Source organism: Oryzias latipes, chromosome 10, assembly GCF_002234675.1.
Source record: "Oryzias latipes chromosome 10, ASM223467v1".
Lineage (NCBI taxonomy): Eukaryota > Metazoa > Chordata > Actinopteri > Beloniformes > Adrianichthyidae > Oryzias > Oryzias latipes.
Window position 1 is genome coordinate 27,349,039 of NC_019868.2, and position 20,442 is coordinate 27,369,480.

At 39.2% G+C, this 20,442-nt stretch overlaps 1 protein-coding gene across 3 annotated transcripts; it reads right to left on the reverse strand.

The window, feature by feature from the left end:
* Positions 1–5: 5 nt before the first annotated feature.
* LOC101166145 (RELT-like protein 2) lies at positions 6–18,790 on the reverse strand. 3 transcript variants are annotated; one of them, XM_023959382.1, is made up of 7 exons: positions 18,693–18,790; positions 12,061–12,139; positions 9,913–10,128; positions 8,079–8,141; positions 7,720–7,783; positions 4,744–4,920; positions 962–4,668 (listed from the first exon to the last, which is right to left on the reverse strand). In XM_023959382.1, the coding sequence occupies exons 3-7, from the start codon at positions 10,112–10,114 to the stop codon at positions 3,123–3,125; spliced, it is 2,052 nt and encodes a 683-aa protein (XP_023815150.1). In that variant the 5' UTR covers positions 10,115–10,128; positions 12,061–12,139; positions 18,693–18,790; the 3' UTR covers positions 962–3,122. The 3 variants fall into 3 exon arrangements, with proteins under 3 accessions (XP_023815151.1, XP_023815150.1, XP_023815149.1); XM_023959383.1 differs by lacking the exons at positions 962–4,668; positions 18,693–18,790 and adding an exon at positions 6–158 and having other exon boundaries at positions 12,061–12,326; XM_023959381.1 differs by lacking the exon at positions 18,693–18,790 and having other exon boundaries at positions 965–4,668; positions 12,061–12,192.
* Between the last annotated feature and the right edge of the window lie 1,652 nt (positions 18,791–20,442).

The window sequence follows — 20,442 nt, forward strand, 5'->3', positions numbered from 1 at the left end:
CTTTACTTCCTGCTCCAACCAGATGAAGTTGATCCATCTATTGTTTTGCCATATGGACGTCGCCATGTTGGGACCTGACATCGTCAGTAAGCTGTGATTTGTCCGGGTCTGCCCTCGTTTCTATGGCAACCAAGAATGAGCCTGTTGGAAGGCCACACCTGAAATCAGGCAACAAGAAATCTGTCAAATGTTTTAAACGTGGGGGCCATCAGGCTCCAACTACTTTTATCGAGGTATCTGATTGGTCAGTCTATAACTTGACTAAAATATCATAGAAAAAAAGAGAATTAGTAAGAACATGTTAGAAAAAAGATATCAGGACAAGAATGGTTCTTCTGACCAATAGAATGACGAACTAACAGCTGTTTATTTCTCTATAGAAGTCTATGAGATTTTGGCGTTTTGGCGCAACTTCCTGTTTGGAACGCCAGCGGGGGGGGGGGGAGGTCACTCAGTTCTCTTATACAGTCAAAGGATGGGACTGAAGTTACATTGAATCTTATCATACAGATGTGAGTTTGCATACAAACCCTAACCAGCTCCATGTAAGTTAACCGATCTAAACCCAAACTACTACTAAACAGGTAACCTCCTCCATTTTTACTACAGTGTTGCTGCTTTTCTGGTCTTAATTCATGTTACTCACTTTACGATCTTGATGTTTGTGTCCTTTTTCATAAGTTGTTGTTTCTGCATCTAAATGTTTTTTTTCTTTCTATTATAAAGTGAAATGCTAATGTGGATATTGTTAGTACTGGATTTTCTGGTTCTGCTTGTTCGAAAACCTTCAGGTAAAATAAATAAATCAGAAAACCAAACAAAAATGTTAAAAACCCACTTATAGGTAAGAAATATTAGAACAAGCAGAGTTTGATCATGAAGTGCCTGGAGGTTTTTTTTAGCATCCACACACTAAACACAAAACACAAACTACGGCACAACAGTGATTCTCACAAAAACAGACCATTTTTTCAGGTGTTTATTTATAAAGCAAACATTTATGTGACAGGAAGTGAAAGTTACATGAAAGGCAGTGTGTTGGGAAACGGCATAAATGCAAACAAGTCACTTTCTTTTTCCAGGTCAAATCTCGAGTCCTCATGTCAGAATTATGTTTTTCTTTGTTGATGTATTTAAAAACGAACAGCATGGTGACGTAAGTGACTTTAGCAGCGCAGCTTCAAAGATGAAAATAAATGTCCTCCGATTCCGTTTCAGTGCAACTGTTTAAAATGAGTGTTTAAAATATACAAAATGTGTACAACAGGAGCACAAAATTACGAGAAAGTTGAAGAAAAATCTCTAACTGGGTTCAAAATGCAAGAATCAAGATGTGTTAATATTTAGTCAGAGGATCTTCACAGTAGGTTTTATTAAGTGCCTTCTTATAGTATAATTTAATGAGATTATTGAATGTTCCTAGTATCAACTTTAACAAAAGACACTTGCTGAAGATTTCCTGTTGATGCTTGTCAAACTAAAAAAAATCAAGAACTTATCTGAAATCACCATTTTTGCAAAATTGGAAGAACTTTGAGGGTATTTCAAATCATCTCCATCATCATGGACCACCAAGAATGGCTCAAAAAGAGAGATGTGTCATCTCAGAAAACATTCACAATGTGTGTAGAACTTATAGGTTTTGGTTTTAAAGTTGGAGAAATAAAATCAAATTTAAGCACAGGGTTTTGCTTCATCTGTTGGTGGTGGAAGCATCATGGTTGTTAATTTCTTATTTTCTTTGCTATGAACTAATTTCGCAGGGTATTCCTGACTCATTGGTGCAATCAAATAATAAAGAAAATTTTCAGACTAAACTCAAGAGAAAAGGCTTCCAAACAACCCATAAACATAACGAACACTCAAAGAAATGTTTAACCCTGGAGAACAAAAAAGAAATTTCCCTCTGAGCTTTTTAAGTTTGCTTTTGTTGTTTGGTTGGGGCAAAAAAAAAAATAAACTAAAAAAAAGCCAGAAGGTGGCGTTGAATGGTTCACAGGGGCTACCCCCCCCCCCCCCCCCACCTCCCCTCTTTGACCCACCCTACCTGCCTGAGCAGCGGCCACATTTGCCTTGTTTTCTCCCTCTTCTGCCTCTCCCACCCTGGTTAGAGCTGCACATCACAAATTCAGGGGGAAAAAAAAGTTTTTTCACAATGACAGCTTTCCTGTTAGTTTTTTAGCTCCATAGCAACCATTTTATCTTTTGGTCGCCTGGGGGTGACGAACAGGTCTGTGTAACTTTTAGAGGAATCTGCAAAAGTAAAATTTTGGGTTTCCTTAGCAACACAGTTTTTTTTTGTTCCCCATGCCCACATTACTATAATGTTCATATCGTATGTCATATGATTTAGTTTAGCTTGAGCCAATGATTCATGTAATGAATTTAAATTTAAAAAAAGCCACTTTTACCATGCTAACGGCATTCCAAATCTACTGTTTTTAATTCCAACATTTTCTCTCCTGTAGCTTCCAAATGATGCTCGAGTAGTTAGAAGGCCACAGACTTATAATTAAAATTGCAGTTGGCACTAAAAGTGATTTGTTTTTTTTTTATTCAAGATTAAGTCTTCCCAAGGTCAAAGGTCAATAAAACTTCGACTGAAGTTGTAGACTTAATCTGGTGGTGTGTGTGTGAAATTTTGTGAAGATTTCTCAAGCAAAGTTCTATTTTTTTTGTGCCCATGTTGTGTAAAAACGTGAAAATTGCTAAATTTCACACTTGGTCATAAACTGGCAAAATACCTCAAATTTATTGTCACTGGGTACTAGGTGTGAGCAAATTTTGGTGAGTTTTGTGGTGGAGGGGAAAAAAAGGTTAAAAAAAAAAAAGATTTGCGAAATAACTAATAAAATCTGGTCTTTCAGTCTACGACTTCTGCTGAACACAAAAAAACGGCGGTCAAATTCTAGCTACTTTGGTTCTCCAGGGTCAAATGGATGATCTGCTGTAAGGACATAAAGCTGGTGCATAAATTATGTTTTTTTTTCAGAACAACTGATTGGTGGGAAAAAGAAAAGCATCATATTTGCTCGGAGCTTTTAGTCCAGCAAACGTATGAACAGCTCTGGTTAGTTTATCAAAAGCATGTTCACAGTTGTGGGATTAGCATGACTATAGCGTCACTCCTCTGTTTTTTCCAACATCTCAGTTTCCTTGTTGTCTCTGACGTGGTCCTTCTCCGGTTTTTGGGTATCTGTTGACTCTAAGGTTTCTCTGCTCTGGCTTTTAGACCCTACACCTGCAGAAACAGAAATGTCTTCCTGCTCGTTAGGGACTTCTCTGTCTTCCACCATGGTGACAACAGAGAACTCCCTCTTGCTGTCAGGGCTAGCTTTGACGATAGTTACATGACTCATTCTGCCGCCGTGAGGTAGCGATGGGGACAAAGTGGGTGAAGGTGACAAAGGCGCCATGCTCAGTCTGTCCGTAGAAGCTCGATCAGGAGACGAATGACCAGAAGGTGGAGAATGTTCGGATGTCTTTAGGATTCCAGGTCTCCTCATTTCAGTCTTTGAGATTTTGTCTCCGTCTGTTTGCTGTTCCTTTGAGCTTGAACAGATGTCCACGTTGGTCGCAGGTGTCATACTTTTAGAGTGACTCAGACCTTTTTGGACACATCCAGCACCTGGGTTTGGTTCTTGGTCTGTCTTTCCTGGTCCACTTGGGAGACTCAGTGAAAGAGTGGAGGAGAAGTTGGCTTTCTCTACCTCAGGACGCAAGTTCCTTAAGTTACTTTTAGGGCTTGGTGACTCAGCCAGCGAGGAGGTAGGTGTTTTTACTAAAGAGACTGATGACAAGGTTTTGTTTGCGGTGGAAGATGGAGGGGATGAACCTAAACTAATGAACCGGAAACCAGCCCCGTACCCTGGTTCCACATCTGAGCTGGAGCTCAGGTCAGGGGGACTTTGGCTGATGGAAAAGACCTTAGTGGATTGATGCTGAGGTTGATGGGCAAGGACACTAGGGCCCACACTGGGAATGGATGCTGGAACAGGGCTGATGGGTGTTGAAGTCTGCAGTGGTCCAGGATCACAAATCTCTATTGTTCTCACCACATTGTTTTCAATGTTTACTGTTCTCTCAGACAGAATGGGAAGGGAATTTGGGGCAAGGGCTGCAGTGTTTCCTGTAGAAGACTGGGTCATGCTCACATGAGGTTCTTGACTTGTACCTAGTTTGGAGCATTCTTGAGGATCTAAATCAGATCTGCTATCCCCGCGTTGGATGGACAGTGAATCAGCCAATCCTGTTTTTTGAGGATCACTTTTAGCTAAAACGTCAAGCTTGGGAGCGGGTTTTGTGGAAGACTCACAATCCTCTCCAATGTTCTCGGCCTCCGGAGTTTCCTCCAGAACTGCGGGTGGATGGTGAACAGCAAACTTGAAATCTGCCATCGCTCTGCCCATACCTGGTTTTGCTTTCATACCTATGGGGTCACTTCCACGCCTCAGCCCAAAAATGCTCACGCTCTTCTTCCGTTTCCCAGCGCTTGCAGCTCCATTGATGCCTTCCGATGGCGGCTGAGCTTCTCCAAACATACTTCTGATGTTGTACTCGGCGTCCTTTCTGTCCTCGCTGTCCTGTGACTGGTCCAAATTATCTCCAAATGACGCCAATGGAGTCGGGCCTCCAAAAAGCTTCTTATCAGTGTGTGTCACCCGAAATCTACAGGGACCAACGATCAAACATCAAGTTCTCACATTTTATTTCCTTGGACCAGCAAGGGGAGAATGTCCTTACCTTCCAACGGAGAACACCGTCTGCTCTTTGGGCCGTTGTTTGAAGCGGGGAGTTCTGCTTTGTCTTCGGCCCTTTTTGGATCGAACCTGGGCACAGAGGTGGCAGGTGTTGAGGTTGGTGCCGGAGTGGACTGTGTGGAGATGGGGAGGGATGCCTGCAATGGATTCCTTTCGTAGCCTAAAAATCCACACCAAGAAACTGGATTGAATTGGTTTTCACAACAAGATAACAAGCTTAACATCTGACATTCATGCAAAAAATCGATGCGCCCAAAACACCTAAATAGTGAAGGAATAATATGGGATTATAGCAGAAGTCTTCAATTAATTATTGAGCAGAATTTTCACACTATTGAAAAATAGTGTTGTAGAAGGTAAAGTATTTAGTCTTTATGTCTTAAAATCATTGGTAGTGATTGAATTCCTTCAATACTCATTAATAAGTTCACTTTATAGAGCATTCGCCGTTTTTCTGGCGTGTCCAAAACCTTGTGCCCTGGGAAAACCAGGGTGCATCAATTCTCACTAGACTGGCGAATATAGACCACAATGCATTGCGTTTGAACGAGTTGTCATTTTAAATAAATGTATGTAAATTAACTTTTTAATAAATCATCCAGGTTTTCATCACCAGAACACAGTGGATTCATACATAGTCTTGGTAAAATGTTCATATTTATTTGGTTTTTACGTCGACCAAAGGGTGACGTCATATTTGCTGTGAAACAAGAAGGAGAATTAGTGAGCATGTGTTTGAATCGCATTGAAATGCAAGTCACTGGATCGTCCCAAACAATATGGTCCTTTAGAGGCAAAGGAGTAGTAAGGGAATTCAGATATAGACATTATTTTTGTCATGTTTTCATTGTTTGAACTTTCCCCACTTAAACATTTAAGAAACAGTAACCAAACTGTGAGTTCTCCAGCTTGTCAAATGCAGTTGACACTTTCAGTTGGTAAACCTAAGCAAATAATTTAAATGTAGCTGACTCTTTTCAGAGAAAGCTGCAGCAGCAGTGGGATGATGGGAAACAGCCAGCGATGCACTTCCAGTAGTGTGGACCCTCTGAAATGTAATTCCCCCTTTGTGCTCTCTGAAGGACAGAGCCTTCTCCTTGAAGGGCTCGTCTGCTGAATCTCAACACAGACACTTTCAGTCACACTGATGCTTCTGAATTTTTTTTCCCCTTTGGCCTTAAAGTTCCAGTCCGATCATCTTCTGATCAAAGCGCCTCCACAGGTCTTTTAATTTTGATTATGCCGTTTTTAGCTAAATACGTTTTAATTTTTTTTTTAAACGTACATTTTGGGACATAGTTTCTGCAGAACAGCAAGAGTTTATCAGAAATTCACCTCTGAGTTGTGGGCAGAACGGCTGACGCAGAGCAAGCCTGCCCCCACTTCCCGTCACTCATCTGTTTACACGCTCTCCCCTAATTTACATGTGCAACAAAAAGCTATCCAGCCGTACAGTTGTTTTTTTTCATCTGCTCACGGTTCACAGCCATTTGAATCAATAAATACTCAGAAATGCAGTTTTAAGCTTAATTTCCTTATATATGAAAAAAATGCTACATGTTCAAAACACCGTTTTCATTGGAGTATATCTTTAAGACTTGCATTTGAGCTTGTTTGGTGATCAGACGCTGCCTTTGCCAAACCTTCTTGAACCTCCTCTAGTTTGTTCACACCAGCTCTTTATATTTGTTCACTTTATCTGAACTGGTTATGTGTGACCTAACTAGATTTATCACAATCTGTGTGTATTGCATGTTCAGCTTTTACTACATGTCTGTTTTTAAACCACCTGACGTCCTCCGGTGTCTGCAGCCTTCGACACTGGAAGAGCCATGTGGTTCTATTTCTTACCAACTACAACAAAGACAACAAAACAAGACACAGCTCTATTTATGTTATTGTTACGGTTATGAAAAATATAAATGAACCATGGTTTTTAATAGTATAAATAAAGCATAAAAATGAAGAGAAATAGCTTTTTTTTAAATAAAAAAAAATTAAAAAAAACTTTTAAAAAGAGGTTCACATTATTTCCTTTCAAAATAAAAGAACTCTGTACCAAATTAGATCATTTCAATGCAGAAAATGCTGTGCTAAATAGTGCAATGTCAGCAGTGAAAAGAAATATGCACAATTTGTCTTACGCTGTTGTTGCATCTCAGCCAGAAATTCGTAAGTCAGAACTGAGTGAGCTAACTGACCTTCAATTGATTTTCCGTGTATTACGGCCCTCAAAGATCTGTCAAAATGTTTACCTACGACTTTGGTGAGCAACAAAGCCCCACGGCTTGATCTGGTACTGTACTGTACTGCTTGGTACTGTAGTCAAGGGCCGCTTGAAGGGATCCATGCTGTCCTTCAACTGTTTGTGAATGAGTTAAATAGTGTTGTTGTTTGTTTTTTTCCTTGTCCTGTCCACCAGCTGAGCACACAGATAGGAGATGAAGGCCTCTTGTGTTGGACATATTTTGCTTTTACAACAGGGGGATCTGGATCTTCTGACACACAAGATGTATATTTGTACAAATCCTTTTTGTAATTTAGGCTAAACTTTATTTATATTGATTAAATTTGTATCTTGTTCTTTGTTGTTGAAACGGACGGAAAAGAAGAAGGGCGGAAAGAAGGGAGGGATGTTGGAGACAGGGGGAAAAGGGGAGTTGAGGAAATCTGGAGGATGCTGCAGTATTATCATCACTACTGCCTGGTGTAATGTTAGTCGGTTACTGTTTTGTTTTGCTTGATTTGCCTTTTAGTCCAAAAATATACTACTTTTTAACCAGAGAACCACATTAAAGGGTTGAATGAGCCACATTGGGCTCTGGGGCATCAGGTTGCAGACCCCTGCTTTGGTATTTCTTTAGTAATTTTACTTTTTTAACCACTCAATCCCGAACATAATCTAAGAACAAAACAGACAGAAATAGATTTGAATGCAGATGTTTTAGGCGGAGCTCACCTGGGATCATGAAGCACACAGATATTGTGGTTCCCCAGCAGCTCATTGAAGGCTTCCATGTTTGCTGGAGATGAAAGGAGAGAAAAAAATCACTGCTTTACTTTGGCAGAAACCATTGGTTTAATTTAAAAACACACAATCGTTCACTCAGATTCCTGCCTTAATGAGTGACACGAGTACATCTATGTTTCTTTTCTTAGTCTCCAACAGTGACTCACATGAAATTGGATAAAATATGGATTGATTGAAGAATTTTAACTGTTTTATGAATATGGTTTAGATGCATCAAGAAAAAGGAGACCACAATAAAGAAAAAAACAGAGCTGAACATTAATTGATGAGACTTTAGGATCAGTTACCTTCATTCTCAATTATACATTTGAGGATCTGCTCCACTGTGTCCTGATTCCCCTCATATTCATCTGGAACACAGACAAACCGGAATTTAACACACACACACACACACACACACACACACATATATATATATATATATATATATATATATATATATATATATATATATATATATATATATATATATATATATATATATATATATATATATATATATATATATAAAATATATAAATGAGACACTGCAGAGTTTATAAATGCAAATCATTTCCATCTACTTCATTTGATCAGCATAAGAAAAGTAAAACAGTTTGCTTCCTGCAGTCATGAAAAAGCAGCAATAATCTGATGTGAATTAGATCAAGGAAAATGTCAGTCTTTTAAAACGTTTTTAAATAGATGCAAACTTAAAAAAATCTGTTCAGTTTGGATAAATGAATGTGTCTTTCAGTGCTTTAGCTTAAAAAACTGGACTTTTTTCTGTCAAAACTGTTCCATTTAAACACAGTTATTTGTCTGATTCACGCCAATGGTATTCTAATGAGCTTGTGAGTCACATGTAATAATGTTAACAACAGTTCCTAGTTGTTGTTTTGAGACGTCAACATCTGTCTGCACATTGTGACCCACAATAGACACAACTAAGTACATTTTAAATGAAATTTTGCTGGACTGCTCGCTTTTTACAAAGACAAACACACATATCTGTGACAAAAAACAAAATATATTAACAAAAATATTCGGAACCAGAAGCTTTTAATTAAATAAACAGAGTCCTTTGTTCCTGTGATGTTATTTATAACAAATGGTGGATTTGGTTTTACATTTATATTTAATAAAACAAAAAATGAACTTGAGGATTCCTTGTATTTCCAAACCTTTTTTGTTTTAGCTTTTATTGATTTAATCTCTTCTGATCCATTGAATTTAAAGATTAACTCTGATAAAAAAAAAAAAATCATGTTTTTGGTGTTTTCAACATGTTCTTGTGGTATTTTTCTCATGATGGAGGAGATTAAAAAAGATTTAAGCTTAAAAATGTATTTCTGACTAATCATTATTTTTTGTATTTTTTTTGTATTGTTGTGAACCGGAAGCAGCCATATTTGTGACGTGGAAAATAGTCTGGGCGGGGCCACAAGCTCCCTGCTCTGCTCCATTCTGATGCATCCACACAGAAAAATGGATCCATGAACGTCTTTGTTTTCCATGTCTGAGCTGGAATCTGGACCTAAACTGTACGGCTGGAAAGCTCTGATGTTAGTCGCCATCTTTGTTGAACCGGTAATGTTTGGTTGAGGAAGTGAGGGGCTGTAAGCTGGCAGGTGAGTGTGTAAACAGAGAGCTCTCGCTTATGGATGATGGGAAGGGGTTTTTTTCCACAACATGGCTAATAACGGCACAATCGTCATTAAAAGACCACAAGGAACGCTCTGTAAATTGATCAGAAGATGATTGGAGTAGTGCTTTAAATATTTACAACCTAAATTTATTCAACATTTCCTTAAAAAATCTAAAGAAAAGTGGCCTAAAACGCTAATAAGAGTTCTCCAACCAGAGAAATGGTGTTAATAATATTAGTGTTTTTAATATTATATGTGCCTAATTCTTTGCTCAAAACTTACCTTCATTCAAATCATAATTTAATAAAATCATAATTTATATTTTCAGCTGTTTATCTGTTTATCTTTAATGTTTTTTATCTTAGAACCTACACCCCACAATGAAAGTTGGATAAACCTTCTGCACAAGATTTCCATTGTTCACTTTACTGAACTTAAAATGATAAAACCTGAGGCTTTTTTAAAGATCAGTTGGATTTTTCTCTCAGGTTACCATCTGGACTGGCTGCAAGCTTCTCCTCCTCCTCCTCCTCCTCATCCTCCATGTCTCCGGTTCGACAGCGGTAGCCCTTCAGCTTCAGCATGTGGCAGATGAGGAACCCCAGCAGTCCGGTCAGGAAGAAGAGGAAAACCACCAGAAAGATCATGTAGGACGGAGGGGGCTCCACCGCCCCGGAGGCTGCCAGCTCACTCATTCTGTCGCTTCAGTCTGAGAGGGAAACAGGACTGTAAATGTAAATGTGTTGCTGACTTGACCTCCAGCCAAGCCCATGTTGGTGAACCGATGAAGCGTTTGTCCTCAGGAAGAAGATACGCCGTTAAAAATGATTTTACTTTTGAGGAACTGATCTAAGTTCCCTTCTGACCACATGGCGTTTTCTGTTCCCCTGTTTAATAGAATATGAATTAATTTTTAACAGGATGTATGCAAACATTTTTAACCCTTGTGCTATCCTAGGCACTTTTACGTTGGGAGTTGGGTCATCTAGACCCACTAGACAGTTCTCTGAACCTTTTTTCTTCAATGATTTGTGATCTTCACTGGTGTCCATGGATTACATGAAATCTTTCCACCTTTATCCACCTTTGTCATGGTAGGGAGAACACGTCAATGTAAGGGGGGGGGGGGTCATTTAAGATAGCACAAGGGTTAAAACAAAATATAAAAAATTGGCATTTTAAGCACAAATCCCTGTGAGTGGATTTAATGTGAAAGAAATTTTGTCAAAATAAAACCCAACTGCTTCCAACATTTTATGTAGATCACCACTCATTTTAGGTACAAACTAGAGGTCAACCAATTGTCTTCCAGGCCAATTTTCAGTTTGACTGATGATCGTTTGACTGATTATAGGTTTGATTGACTGATTATCGTCTGATTTTTCTAAAATCATAATATTAATATTTTCACTTTGACTGCAAAGGAATATCAGCTCTTAATATCGGATATTTACCTTCTTGGTTGCTAGTAATCGCTCTCAGTAATAACCATGAAATAACCATGTCGCTCGATCTCTAATACAAAGGCACAAGTTGTCAAATACTTCATTACCCATAATGTTTTTTCAAAACAGAGCAGAAAATTTGCCTAAATTTTCCACATGTAAATTTTAGTCTGTTTTACATGCTGCTCCTTTAAAAAAATAAAAACGTTTTGTAGACACCAGAACATGATAATAACTTCATTTTCAGTGAGTGATGTTAGCAGTGCATAGTACAGATGTGTGATGGCAGAATGGTTCGATACAAAAACATGACAGATCCAAAAAATTTCAAGAGATTTGACCCAAAATTTGTCTCCAGACCTTAATTTAACCCCCTTCATGTCACTAATTTGCAACATACCACTTAAATGTACAGTCATCTGTCCAGTAATCGTTGAAAAAAAGAACAAAATAGTAAACTATTCAACCTTAAATTTAACTTGATTTATGTAATGAGTATTCAGGGGCGGAGCGTAGAGGTGCCGTGGACCACCTGACTGCAGTCCGTTACATCACCTCAACATTTATGCAGCCATAGAAAAGTTCACTATGATGCATTTATCTCTGTCATCCCTAAAACAGTTTATTTTTAAGCAAAGCTAAAGTATTGTTACATGCATGTTTTCATCACAGAAAAAAAAAGACTAAAAAAATTTGCACACACAATTCTGATTTAAAAATATTCTTTAAACACTAAAAAACTCTAAATACTTTCTATGAAAACCTTTCCCTTAATATATTTTTATTTAAAAAATGAACTAAAACAAAATTTTACTTTTGCTGTTATGTCTTAAATAACCAGTACCGCTTCTATAAATACATGAACTTATGTGAAGTTTAAATGACTTTATGTAAATAAGAATGAGAACTTGATATGAAACATTAAAAAAAGTTCAGAGATCTGACGGCTGTTTGGTGTCAGCTGTTGGAAAAAGGAGGAAAAAAACTCACGTTCTATCGAAAAAGACTCATTTATAAAAGATTTTTCTTTCATAAATGATCTGTACTTTATATCTACTGTACTTATATCTTTATATCTGTACTTTAAGAAAGTATTTCTGGTTTTTTTAAAGCAGATTGTTTTTATACATTTAAAAGAGATTGATCTCAAAGGCAAACGTTTCCCTCTGAAGCCACAAAGCAAAAGCATCTCTTACCCGTGTCCTGTCTGCCCGCTGCTCACATCATCTCACATGTGAACGCCAGCGTGGTCACGATGAAGCATGCCAATAAAACCTGAATCCAGAGAGATTTGGTAAAGGTCAGACGTGAAAGTGTGCAGGCTGGATAAGAAGTGAAACCAGAAAGGGACAGCGTCCGTCCCCCCTAAGCAGTGAGAGCCGGCTTTGGCTCCACCTTTTCAGACTCTCTGCTCAGAAAGATGGAGGCATGTGTGCTAAAAGAAACAGGGACACTTCACTCAACTTCACTTCTTTAGCGTTTAAAACTAATTTCCACCTGTTCACCTTCACTGGAAAACACATTTATCTCTAGGAAAATGTATGAAAACCTCCTTAAAAAGTGAAGCCAACATGCAGAGGAGGCGACAGCTTATCAGAGTGTCCCTCCCGCTGTCTTATCTGTATTTATTGATGCCCCCCCAGACACACACACACTTACTTATCAGCTGTTGTTTGGGCTGGTTGAGCACCGATACCACCTATCAACAACAACAAGCTGCGAGTATGGTGACACTTCACTGCAAATCCACACTAAGCCATGTTGGATCCCACGATCTGCTCCTTCATTCATGAAGGAGCAGATCGTGGGATGAACTGATGAACTGATGCATTACAAAGGAAAAACTACACACAGGAAGCAGGCAAACGCTCCAGCCTTCTGTGCTCTTAATGTGCAGTCCAGTTTTTATCCATTTACGAAGAAATAAACAAGAAAAATTCAGGTAAAAGTGACTCTTAATTAACTCTTCCTGTTCATATCTGTCAATTCCAGATCATCTTAGTAAAATGTATATTTTCTGTCATTTAAAATGGAGCATGAGGCTTCCTTTATGAAGCCCTCTGTAAAGAACCTGTAGACCCAGTTTTATCATTTGACTCTCACATTGAAAAACGTGTCCAGGACAGGTTCTGCAGAGCGGCAGGAGTTCATTAAAAATTCACCTCTGAGTTTTGGGCGGGACTGTTGGTGTGGAAGTAAGCCTTCACTGATGTCCCATCATTCCTTGCACTCACTCCCACTAGCCTACAGCCCCCTCCCACCCCCAACATAACATTACCAGTGCGACAAAAATGGTGAGCAATATCCAACCGAACTCTTTAGATCCAGATTCCGGCTCAGACGAGGAAAACAAAGACGTCCATGGATCTATTTGTCTGTGTGGATGCATCAGAATGGAGCAGAGCAGGAAGCTTGTGGGAGCTATTTTCTACGCCACAAATATGATCTGATTCACAATCATTCGAATAAACAAATACTCAGAAGTGAAATTTTAAACGTAGTTTTCTTTATATATCTCCTCCATCAGCAAAAAAATGTTACAAGAACATGTTAAAAACACTATTTTAATTTAAGTTTGTCTTTAAAGTTCCTGTACTATTACTGTGCAGTTCAGTTTTACCGATTTTAAGGTAATTTACGAAAAGAAAAACAAGATAAATTCAGGTAAAAGTGACCCCAATTAAGTAATCATGTTAATTCTAGTTCAGTTTTATATAATTTTCTCTTTCTACAATGCAAATTACACCTTAATGTTGCTCAAATCACTAAAAACATAAATAAAAACAGAGAAAAGGTGTTTTCCAAAGATTTTGTAGTCATTCATAATTGTCTATGGTACCAAAACAACATCGTTTTTTTGATAAGAACTTTTAAATTATACAATCTTTTTCTTCTCTTTAATTACAGCTTACCAAAACCCACAATCTACACACATTTCAGAGAACACTCTTAGATATTCATCACATCGGAAGACCAAAAATAAAACTCCTGACGTGACAGAAAAAAGCAGCTGTTCAGTCTGCGTTTCAGATTGGAAATTTTACACATCGAAACATCTAAAAACCGTCCTCCCAAACCCGAAGCTGCATGAATCAGCAGCTGTCAGGCCGGAACACTCAAGTTTTTGTCCTCTCACCTGAACTTCAAGGACTGTTTTATCCAGAATAACAAATGTTCTGAAGTTGGAACAGCAAAAGAAGCTTTGCGTGAAGAATTTATCCGCTCTTCATTGCATGGAAAATGTTTACATTTGTGTTTTTTTGTATAACACACATTGAAAGTAATCAATGAACTTTGTAATTTGTTCAGTTTAGCATATCTGAGCGTAGACATTTGTGTTTTAATTGGTTTTCCAACAGAAAGCCAGAAGCCTTTTTCCCCTCCAAAATAAGACCTCTTAGTGTTTGTCCTCAAGAACAAAACCCCCCAGAGAATAAGAGGGAACGTGGGAGGAGGACTGAGAACGTGACCCCCGCTTTAACTCTTCTGTTTATCTAAATTATCGAATCCCTCTGCTGCTTTTACCGCACGTCCATCTCATACGGAAGGAATGCTGCATTACAGGAACTTAAAATAAAAGTGTTTTTTTTTTAACTTGTCCTGCCTAACAGCTGAGGAAGCAGATCAGAGCTGAAGGCCTTTTGTGTTGGACAGACTTTACTGTTACAACGGATTTTTATGAACCCCTGTTGTAGTTGAGGCTAAGCTTTATTTATGATAATTATATTTATATGGAGCGACCCTATGAATGTGTGCTTCTTAGAGTGTACCTTGATCACACTGAATGCTCCAGCAAAGGCAGGAGGCCCGGCACCCCAAATCCCAGAGCCAGGGGCAGACAGCGCAGCAACCCGGACCCGGGAGCAACCACCCTCATGCGCACCGGATCCCCACCACGGAGAGGGAAATGGAGGCCAAGACCCAGCCGCTCCCCGGCCGAGGAGTAGGAGGAGCTGGAGCCCCTGCCAGGACAGGGACCCGTCCCACCCCAAGGCGCTCTAGGTCTACACCCAATGTCCAGACTCAACGAGACCCATGCCGGCGCCCGGATGAGAGGCACACCACCGCCTGGGAGTCCTGAGCCCCCACCAGAGGCAGGCCGGGACCACCCATGGACAGCCCGCACACCACACCTGGGCAACCTGCCCGCCAGCCCCACCGAGGACAAACTGCTGTAGAAAACGACTAGGAAGGCAGACACCGGTGGCCAGCGGAGGCCCCAGACAGGGCCAGGGGATGGAGGACCAGACTCTAGTTGCCGTTGGCAACGATGGAAAAATTAGGGTTCCCTGGTGTGCCCAGAAAAGAGGTCCCACCTGCTCCTTGGGGGGATACGGTCCACCCCGCTCAGATGTTGTACACTCCCTCACCGCGTGGAAAAGAGCTGCAAGGTCAGGGGCGCAGCAACCCCCGGGACGCCACCAATGCCCCGGCAGCAATGCATGCGATAAAAGGTTAAAAAAGGCCTTGATCAAAGTAAGAGTGACACTGAGCAAACACAGTGAAAGTTTCATCCAGCCCCACTGCTGTTTGTTAGACCTTCACCTTCACATGAGTGTTTATGTTGCCTCAGTGTCAGAACATTTTTCACGCCTCCGTCCTTTTAAATGGCTCCTTTATTCAACCGAAAACATTGAATCTTCTTTAGCTTGTAAGGATAGACCAGATCACTAAAGTTTTTGTATTTTTTCTCAATTCTTGCCTCTCTTCATGTATTCCTGATTAACACGTTAGACTCAAAAGGCTCTTATTTTGTTGAGTTCCTCCAAAACAACCCAGGGTTTGGATTTTATGATGCAAATGTTGTTCCACTGACCCCAGGTCGCAGCAAAAGTCACACAAGAGGAAATGGATCACAAATCTACATTATGGATGCGGGGAGCGCCGTCTTCAGCCCCAGTAACAAACATCACCTGTCTGTCATTTCTGGAGATAAATCGTTCACCTGAGACGCCAACCTTCACGCTCTTCCACCTTTTCATGTTTCCCTTTTTGCTCATAATCCACATTATTTTTGTCCTTTAGATAAAAACTCCATATTCAGCAAAACGTTAACCTCAAGAACAACTCCTTACAACCAAAAACGTCCAGACCTGACATATTCACGAGTGTGCAATTTAAAAAAAGTAACAAAAAATAGATATTCCATTAAATTTGCACAAAACCAACTGACCAAATTCAACTAGTGGAGTAATTGTCGTCAGAAGAATAGCAACTTAACTCACAGGACAGCTATAGTTTCATTTTTGTGCGTATAAAGTTAAGCATAATAAATACAGACCTTATAACACTAAAAAAAAAAACTTTTCGCTTTTTATTTCCTCATTTGTTAATACAGTAACTAGTTGAAAACTAAAGTAGGGACAAGAAATGCTAAAGAAAAAATTAAAACAAGTTAAAAACCCACTCCGACTAATGAATCGGGTGCAGATAAAACAAAGATTGCACAATATTGCTTGCCATTTTGTTGGACCGCTAATGTTAGGTAGGGGTGTGAGTTTCTTTTGCAGAAACTATGTCCTAGAAAAAAACACAGGTTATTTTATTTTTTGCAAAATAAAAGGCATAATCATAACTAAAAAACCACTGGGAACGCTTTGAAAATAGATCAAAAGATGACTGGAGTGGGACTTATTTATGTAAATGTTCACAAAACAAAATGCAGAGATTCAGGACACAGAGTGTGTTGTTTATCAAACAATCACACACGTGAAAACAATCACATTTTTTGAGTCTAAGTCATAATAATTGGAAGTCAGTGAATTGGTTAAGCGATTTGAAGACTTGCTAATGACAGAAAAAGCCATTTATTTATGACGTACAGTGAATGCAGCACTGCCTTTATTGTCCGGTAAGCAACAATATAAATCGCTTCAGCTGTAAAACAGAACTTGTCATCTTTCACATGACGCTAAAAATAAAGCGTGTTCCACGTTTTTTGCAGATGTGCGTAAATTCCATTTTAAGCACGTGTGACGTGCAGCGGATGCTGGGGAAGGGAGGCACGCCAACCATCCCAGAGGGATTGGGGATGGAATGACTCAGCATCTTTGTGACCCTAACAGAATCTCCTGCAGGGGCGAGCGAGGGGTGTGGTCTGGGCAGATTCGTGTTTCTCAGCAGGCATTCGGGACAAAAGCTGGGGCGTTGAGAGGATGTGTGGAGGAAGGCAAAGGTGTGTCGAGAGGCTGCATGGGTCACAGCAGACGAGGAGGAGGAGGAAAGCTGTGCGAGTGCATATATTCATCCTTTCAGGGACTTTTCAGTATTATCCTGCCACATCAAAAACCCAAATTTTACACAAGAGGACTCCACAAATTTGGGAAAAACCTCAATGAATTTATTAAACCAGCTTGAAGTGTAGAAGGGGATGAACAGTAGCTTTGAAAAATAGCAACAACAACAAAAATAGGTGAAGGAACTTCTGAATTTTCTGCAGCACGACCAAGATCTGCATTGCATCTTATTAAAACAAAAAAGAAAATAAGACAACTTTTCAATTTCTATTCAGTGTGTTATTCAGTTAGCAGATTTTGTGTGTTTTTTTAAATGCTAAAAGAATCAATATTGCATTATTTTTTTCCACCTTAAGTCAGAAACATTTGCTTTATGGATATAGTGTCTGAAAAAAATATTTAATCACAAAAAAACATAAAATTTTGTTTTAAACGTCCTACTGATGTGTCAATGTCAGATTTAAAGAACTCAAATATTATCATATTTGTGGAAAAACATCAGCTTTCATTAATATTAAGCACAACTGTAATCCTACTTATATCCTTAAAATACGCCTTTCTTCCATTTATTCATGTTTTAACATGCTGAATTTAAGGACAAAATGAGGAAATCTGCTTGTTCTGGACTCAAAAGAATGTAGTTTTCAATATCTACAGCTGCCGTCAACCCTGCCAGATGTCATGAGACTGAATGTAGCTGCAGTTCATCTAGCATTCTTGCGTCACGCTTTCTGTTGCCCAACCTCGGCTGCAAACGGTCTGCTCCATTCACTCTGACACACGTATCAGTTCAGCTGATTTTCTGGCCGCATGACAAAAGCCATGAAATTCCGTTCGACTGACAAACTCACAGGCGGACTCTCGCTTTGTGGCGTGCATTCAAGCGTCCTGCAGGAAAAGCTGGAAAGTTTTAACAGAAACCAAAGTGCAGCAGGTTCTGAAGAACCGCCTTCCTCAACTGTGATTTGCTGCTCCTAATTGTCAAGAATTGTAACCTACATGCTGGTGATCTGCTTCAGCATGAACTTCATTCTGAGGGTGAGATATTTTTCTTTAGTTTAGTGAGGTCAAAGCCCCAAATCAGCACACAGGATCAGCAAACTTGGCAGCCAACCAACTGAAAAGGAGGGATAACTTCCAGATAAAAGGATAATAAAACCTGTGAATGGTTAGAATATTAGAACAATTTACGATTTAAAAAAAATTCTTTCACGTGCTCATCTGCAATAATTAGACCATACTTTGGATTTTAAAAAGCATGAGATTTTTTTTAATTTATGATCCTTTTCAGTCTATTCCTAAATGTTGTTTAGTTGGAGGGATTTACAAAGCTACAACACAGAACTGCAAATGTCCTTCAGCAGGACCAGAGGCTTTGAGTGACAGTCCAGCAGATAAAATCTGCACCGTCACCTTTAGATCATCATCTCCACTGGAAACACGCAGACTCCAGTCAGCCTCATACTCGCAGTGATGCGGCGCAAAGATCAGCAGAGCTGGCGGTTAAATCTTAATGAGGCAGTAACGGAAAGTCACCCCACCCACTGTGCCACCCCCCTCCACAAAACAGAGAAATCAAGCCGGTTGCTCACCTTCAGTCAGCCAGAGACGCACACCGGTCCCTCATGGCTGTAGCCTCTTCCCTGTAACATCTGAGGATGCTGCTGCTGAGCGCCTGCTGGCTGAGGGGGGCGGGATGACAGGAAACAGGATGGGGGGGGGGGGCTCTGTAAGCTGCTCCAGAATTTAACCTCTGAGGCGTCTTTCAATTTTTTTAATTATCTGCTCATTAGACCGACGCTGAGCAGGATTACCTATGAACCGAAATATGATAACCTTCTCTTGGAGACCAAAAAGCTAAAGCTGCTTGTTAGTTCAAATTTCAGCTCCTGTTGTCTTAAAATTTCTTTCTTTAAACTGCAGTTACAGATTCAGGATCTTAAAACTACAATACAAGCCTTTTAAATAATGCCTTAAAAATGTTCCCAAGCTAAAAAATAGTTGAAAATCTTTGTATTCAGGCAGTTATCCAAGATTACAAAGACCCTCTGATATCTCAGATTATGTATGTTCCTGTGTTTCTTCAAATTTTCTGTGGATATTTTCTAGGTTATAAGATCCTTGCAGGTGCAGGTTAGTTTACTATTTTTTTCCCATCAGGATGGTATTTGAAATTAAAGGAATAATACATATTTGAAATGGTCAGATGTAGGTTCAGAAAAAGAGGCATTGTTCTTATATTGCTTCCGGAAACTAAACTCTTAGAAAACTAAAGCTTGGATGGATAGATGCTTTTTCCCCCCGCTTTTCCTCTGTACTAAACTGATACAAAAAATTTTTTTTTCACTTTTTATATTTTATTTCATTAAAATTCTTCTCTTAGCTCATGATTTGTTCTAGACTTTTTTGAAAATCAAACTTCCCATCAGATAATTCTTCAACATTTCTGACCAAAGAAATACACAAAAAATAAAATTATTCCATCTGTCAGTATTTATAATTTACATAACTTTTAATGTATTTTATGTATTTATTCATAAAAATAATATAAACATTACTTATAAAATAAATATAATTTTATTAGAATTTATATTTGTGCTATTTCTCTTTTTTTATGGCAGTCTGTTTAATTGAATGTTAATATCTGGCCTTCAACTAATTTGTGATATTTTTGCTATTATGTAAAATGTTTTTCTTGTTTCCTAAATCCTAAAATAAAGATAGAGGGATAGAGGGAAATTGTTTTACAGATTTATTTTTCTTAGTTATGTATTGTTTTCATTAAAAAATGTATTCACAAATTTTTTTATTATGACGTTATTGTTCTGGTTGAGCCAGTTTAGCTCGTGCTGGTTTGCGGCGCCTTCCGTCCGTGAAACCCAGGTTCGACTCCGGGCTGCTCCCTCTTCCCTTCTCTACCTCTGCCGGTTCCAAGCCCGGTTTGAGAAGGTTGCGTCAGGAAGGGCATCCGGCGTAAAACATTGCCAAATTTACCATGCGACTTGTTCGCTGTGGCGACCCCTGATGGGAGAAGCCGAAAGTGGAAAGGAAAAAATGACGTTATTGTTCTGGTTGCTTCTCTCTCGCCTGGAGAAGTTTGTCTTCTTCTTTCTTCTGGATGCTTCAGCCACACTTTGGCTTATGAGGAGATCTATAGGACTGAATGTGGAATATTGGAGGATTTGTGGATTTTATTTTTCTACTGTGTTGCTGCAACAATGACCACAGGAGAGAGGAGGGAGTTGGAGAAAGGCATCGGGTATCCCGGACAGAATGCTGCTGCTCACCTCTAACATAATCTGCATTTTACTTTTTTTTTCTTCATTAATCAGATTGGATCTT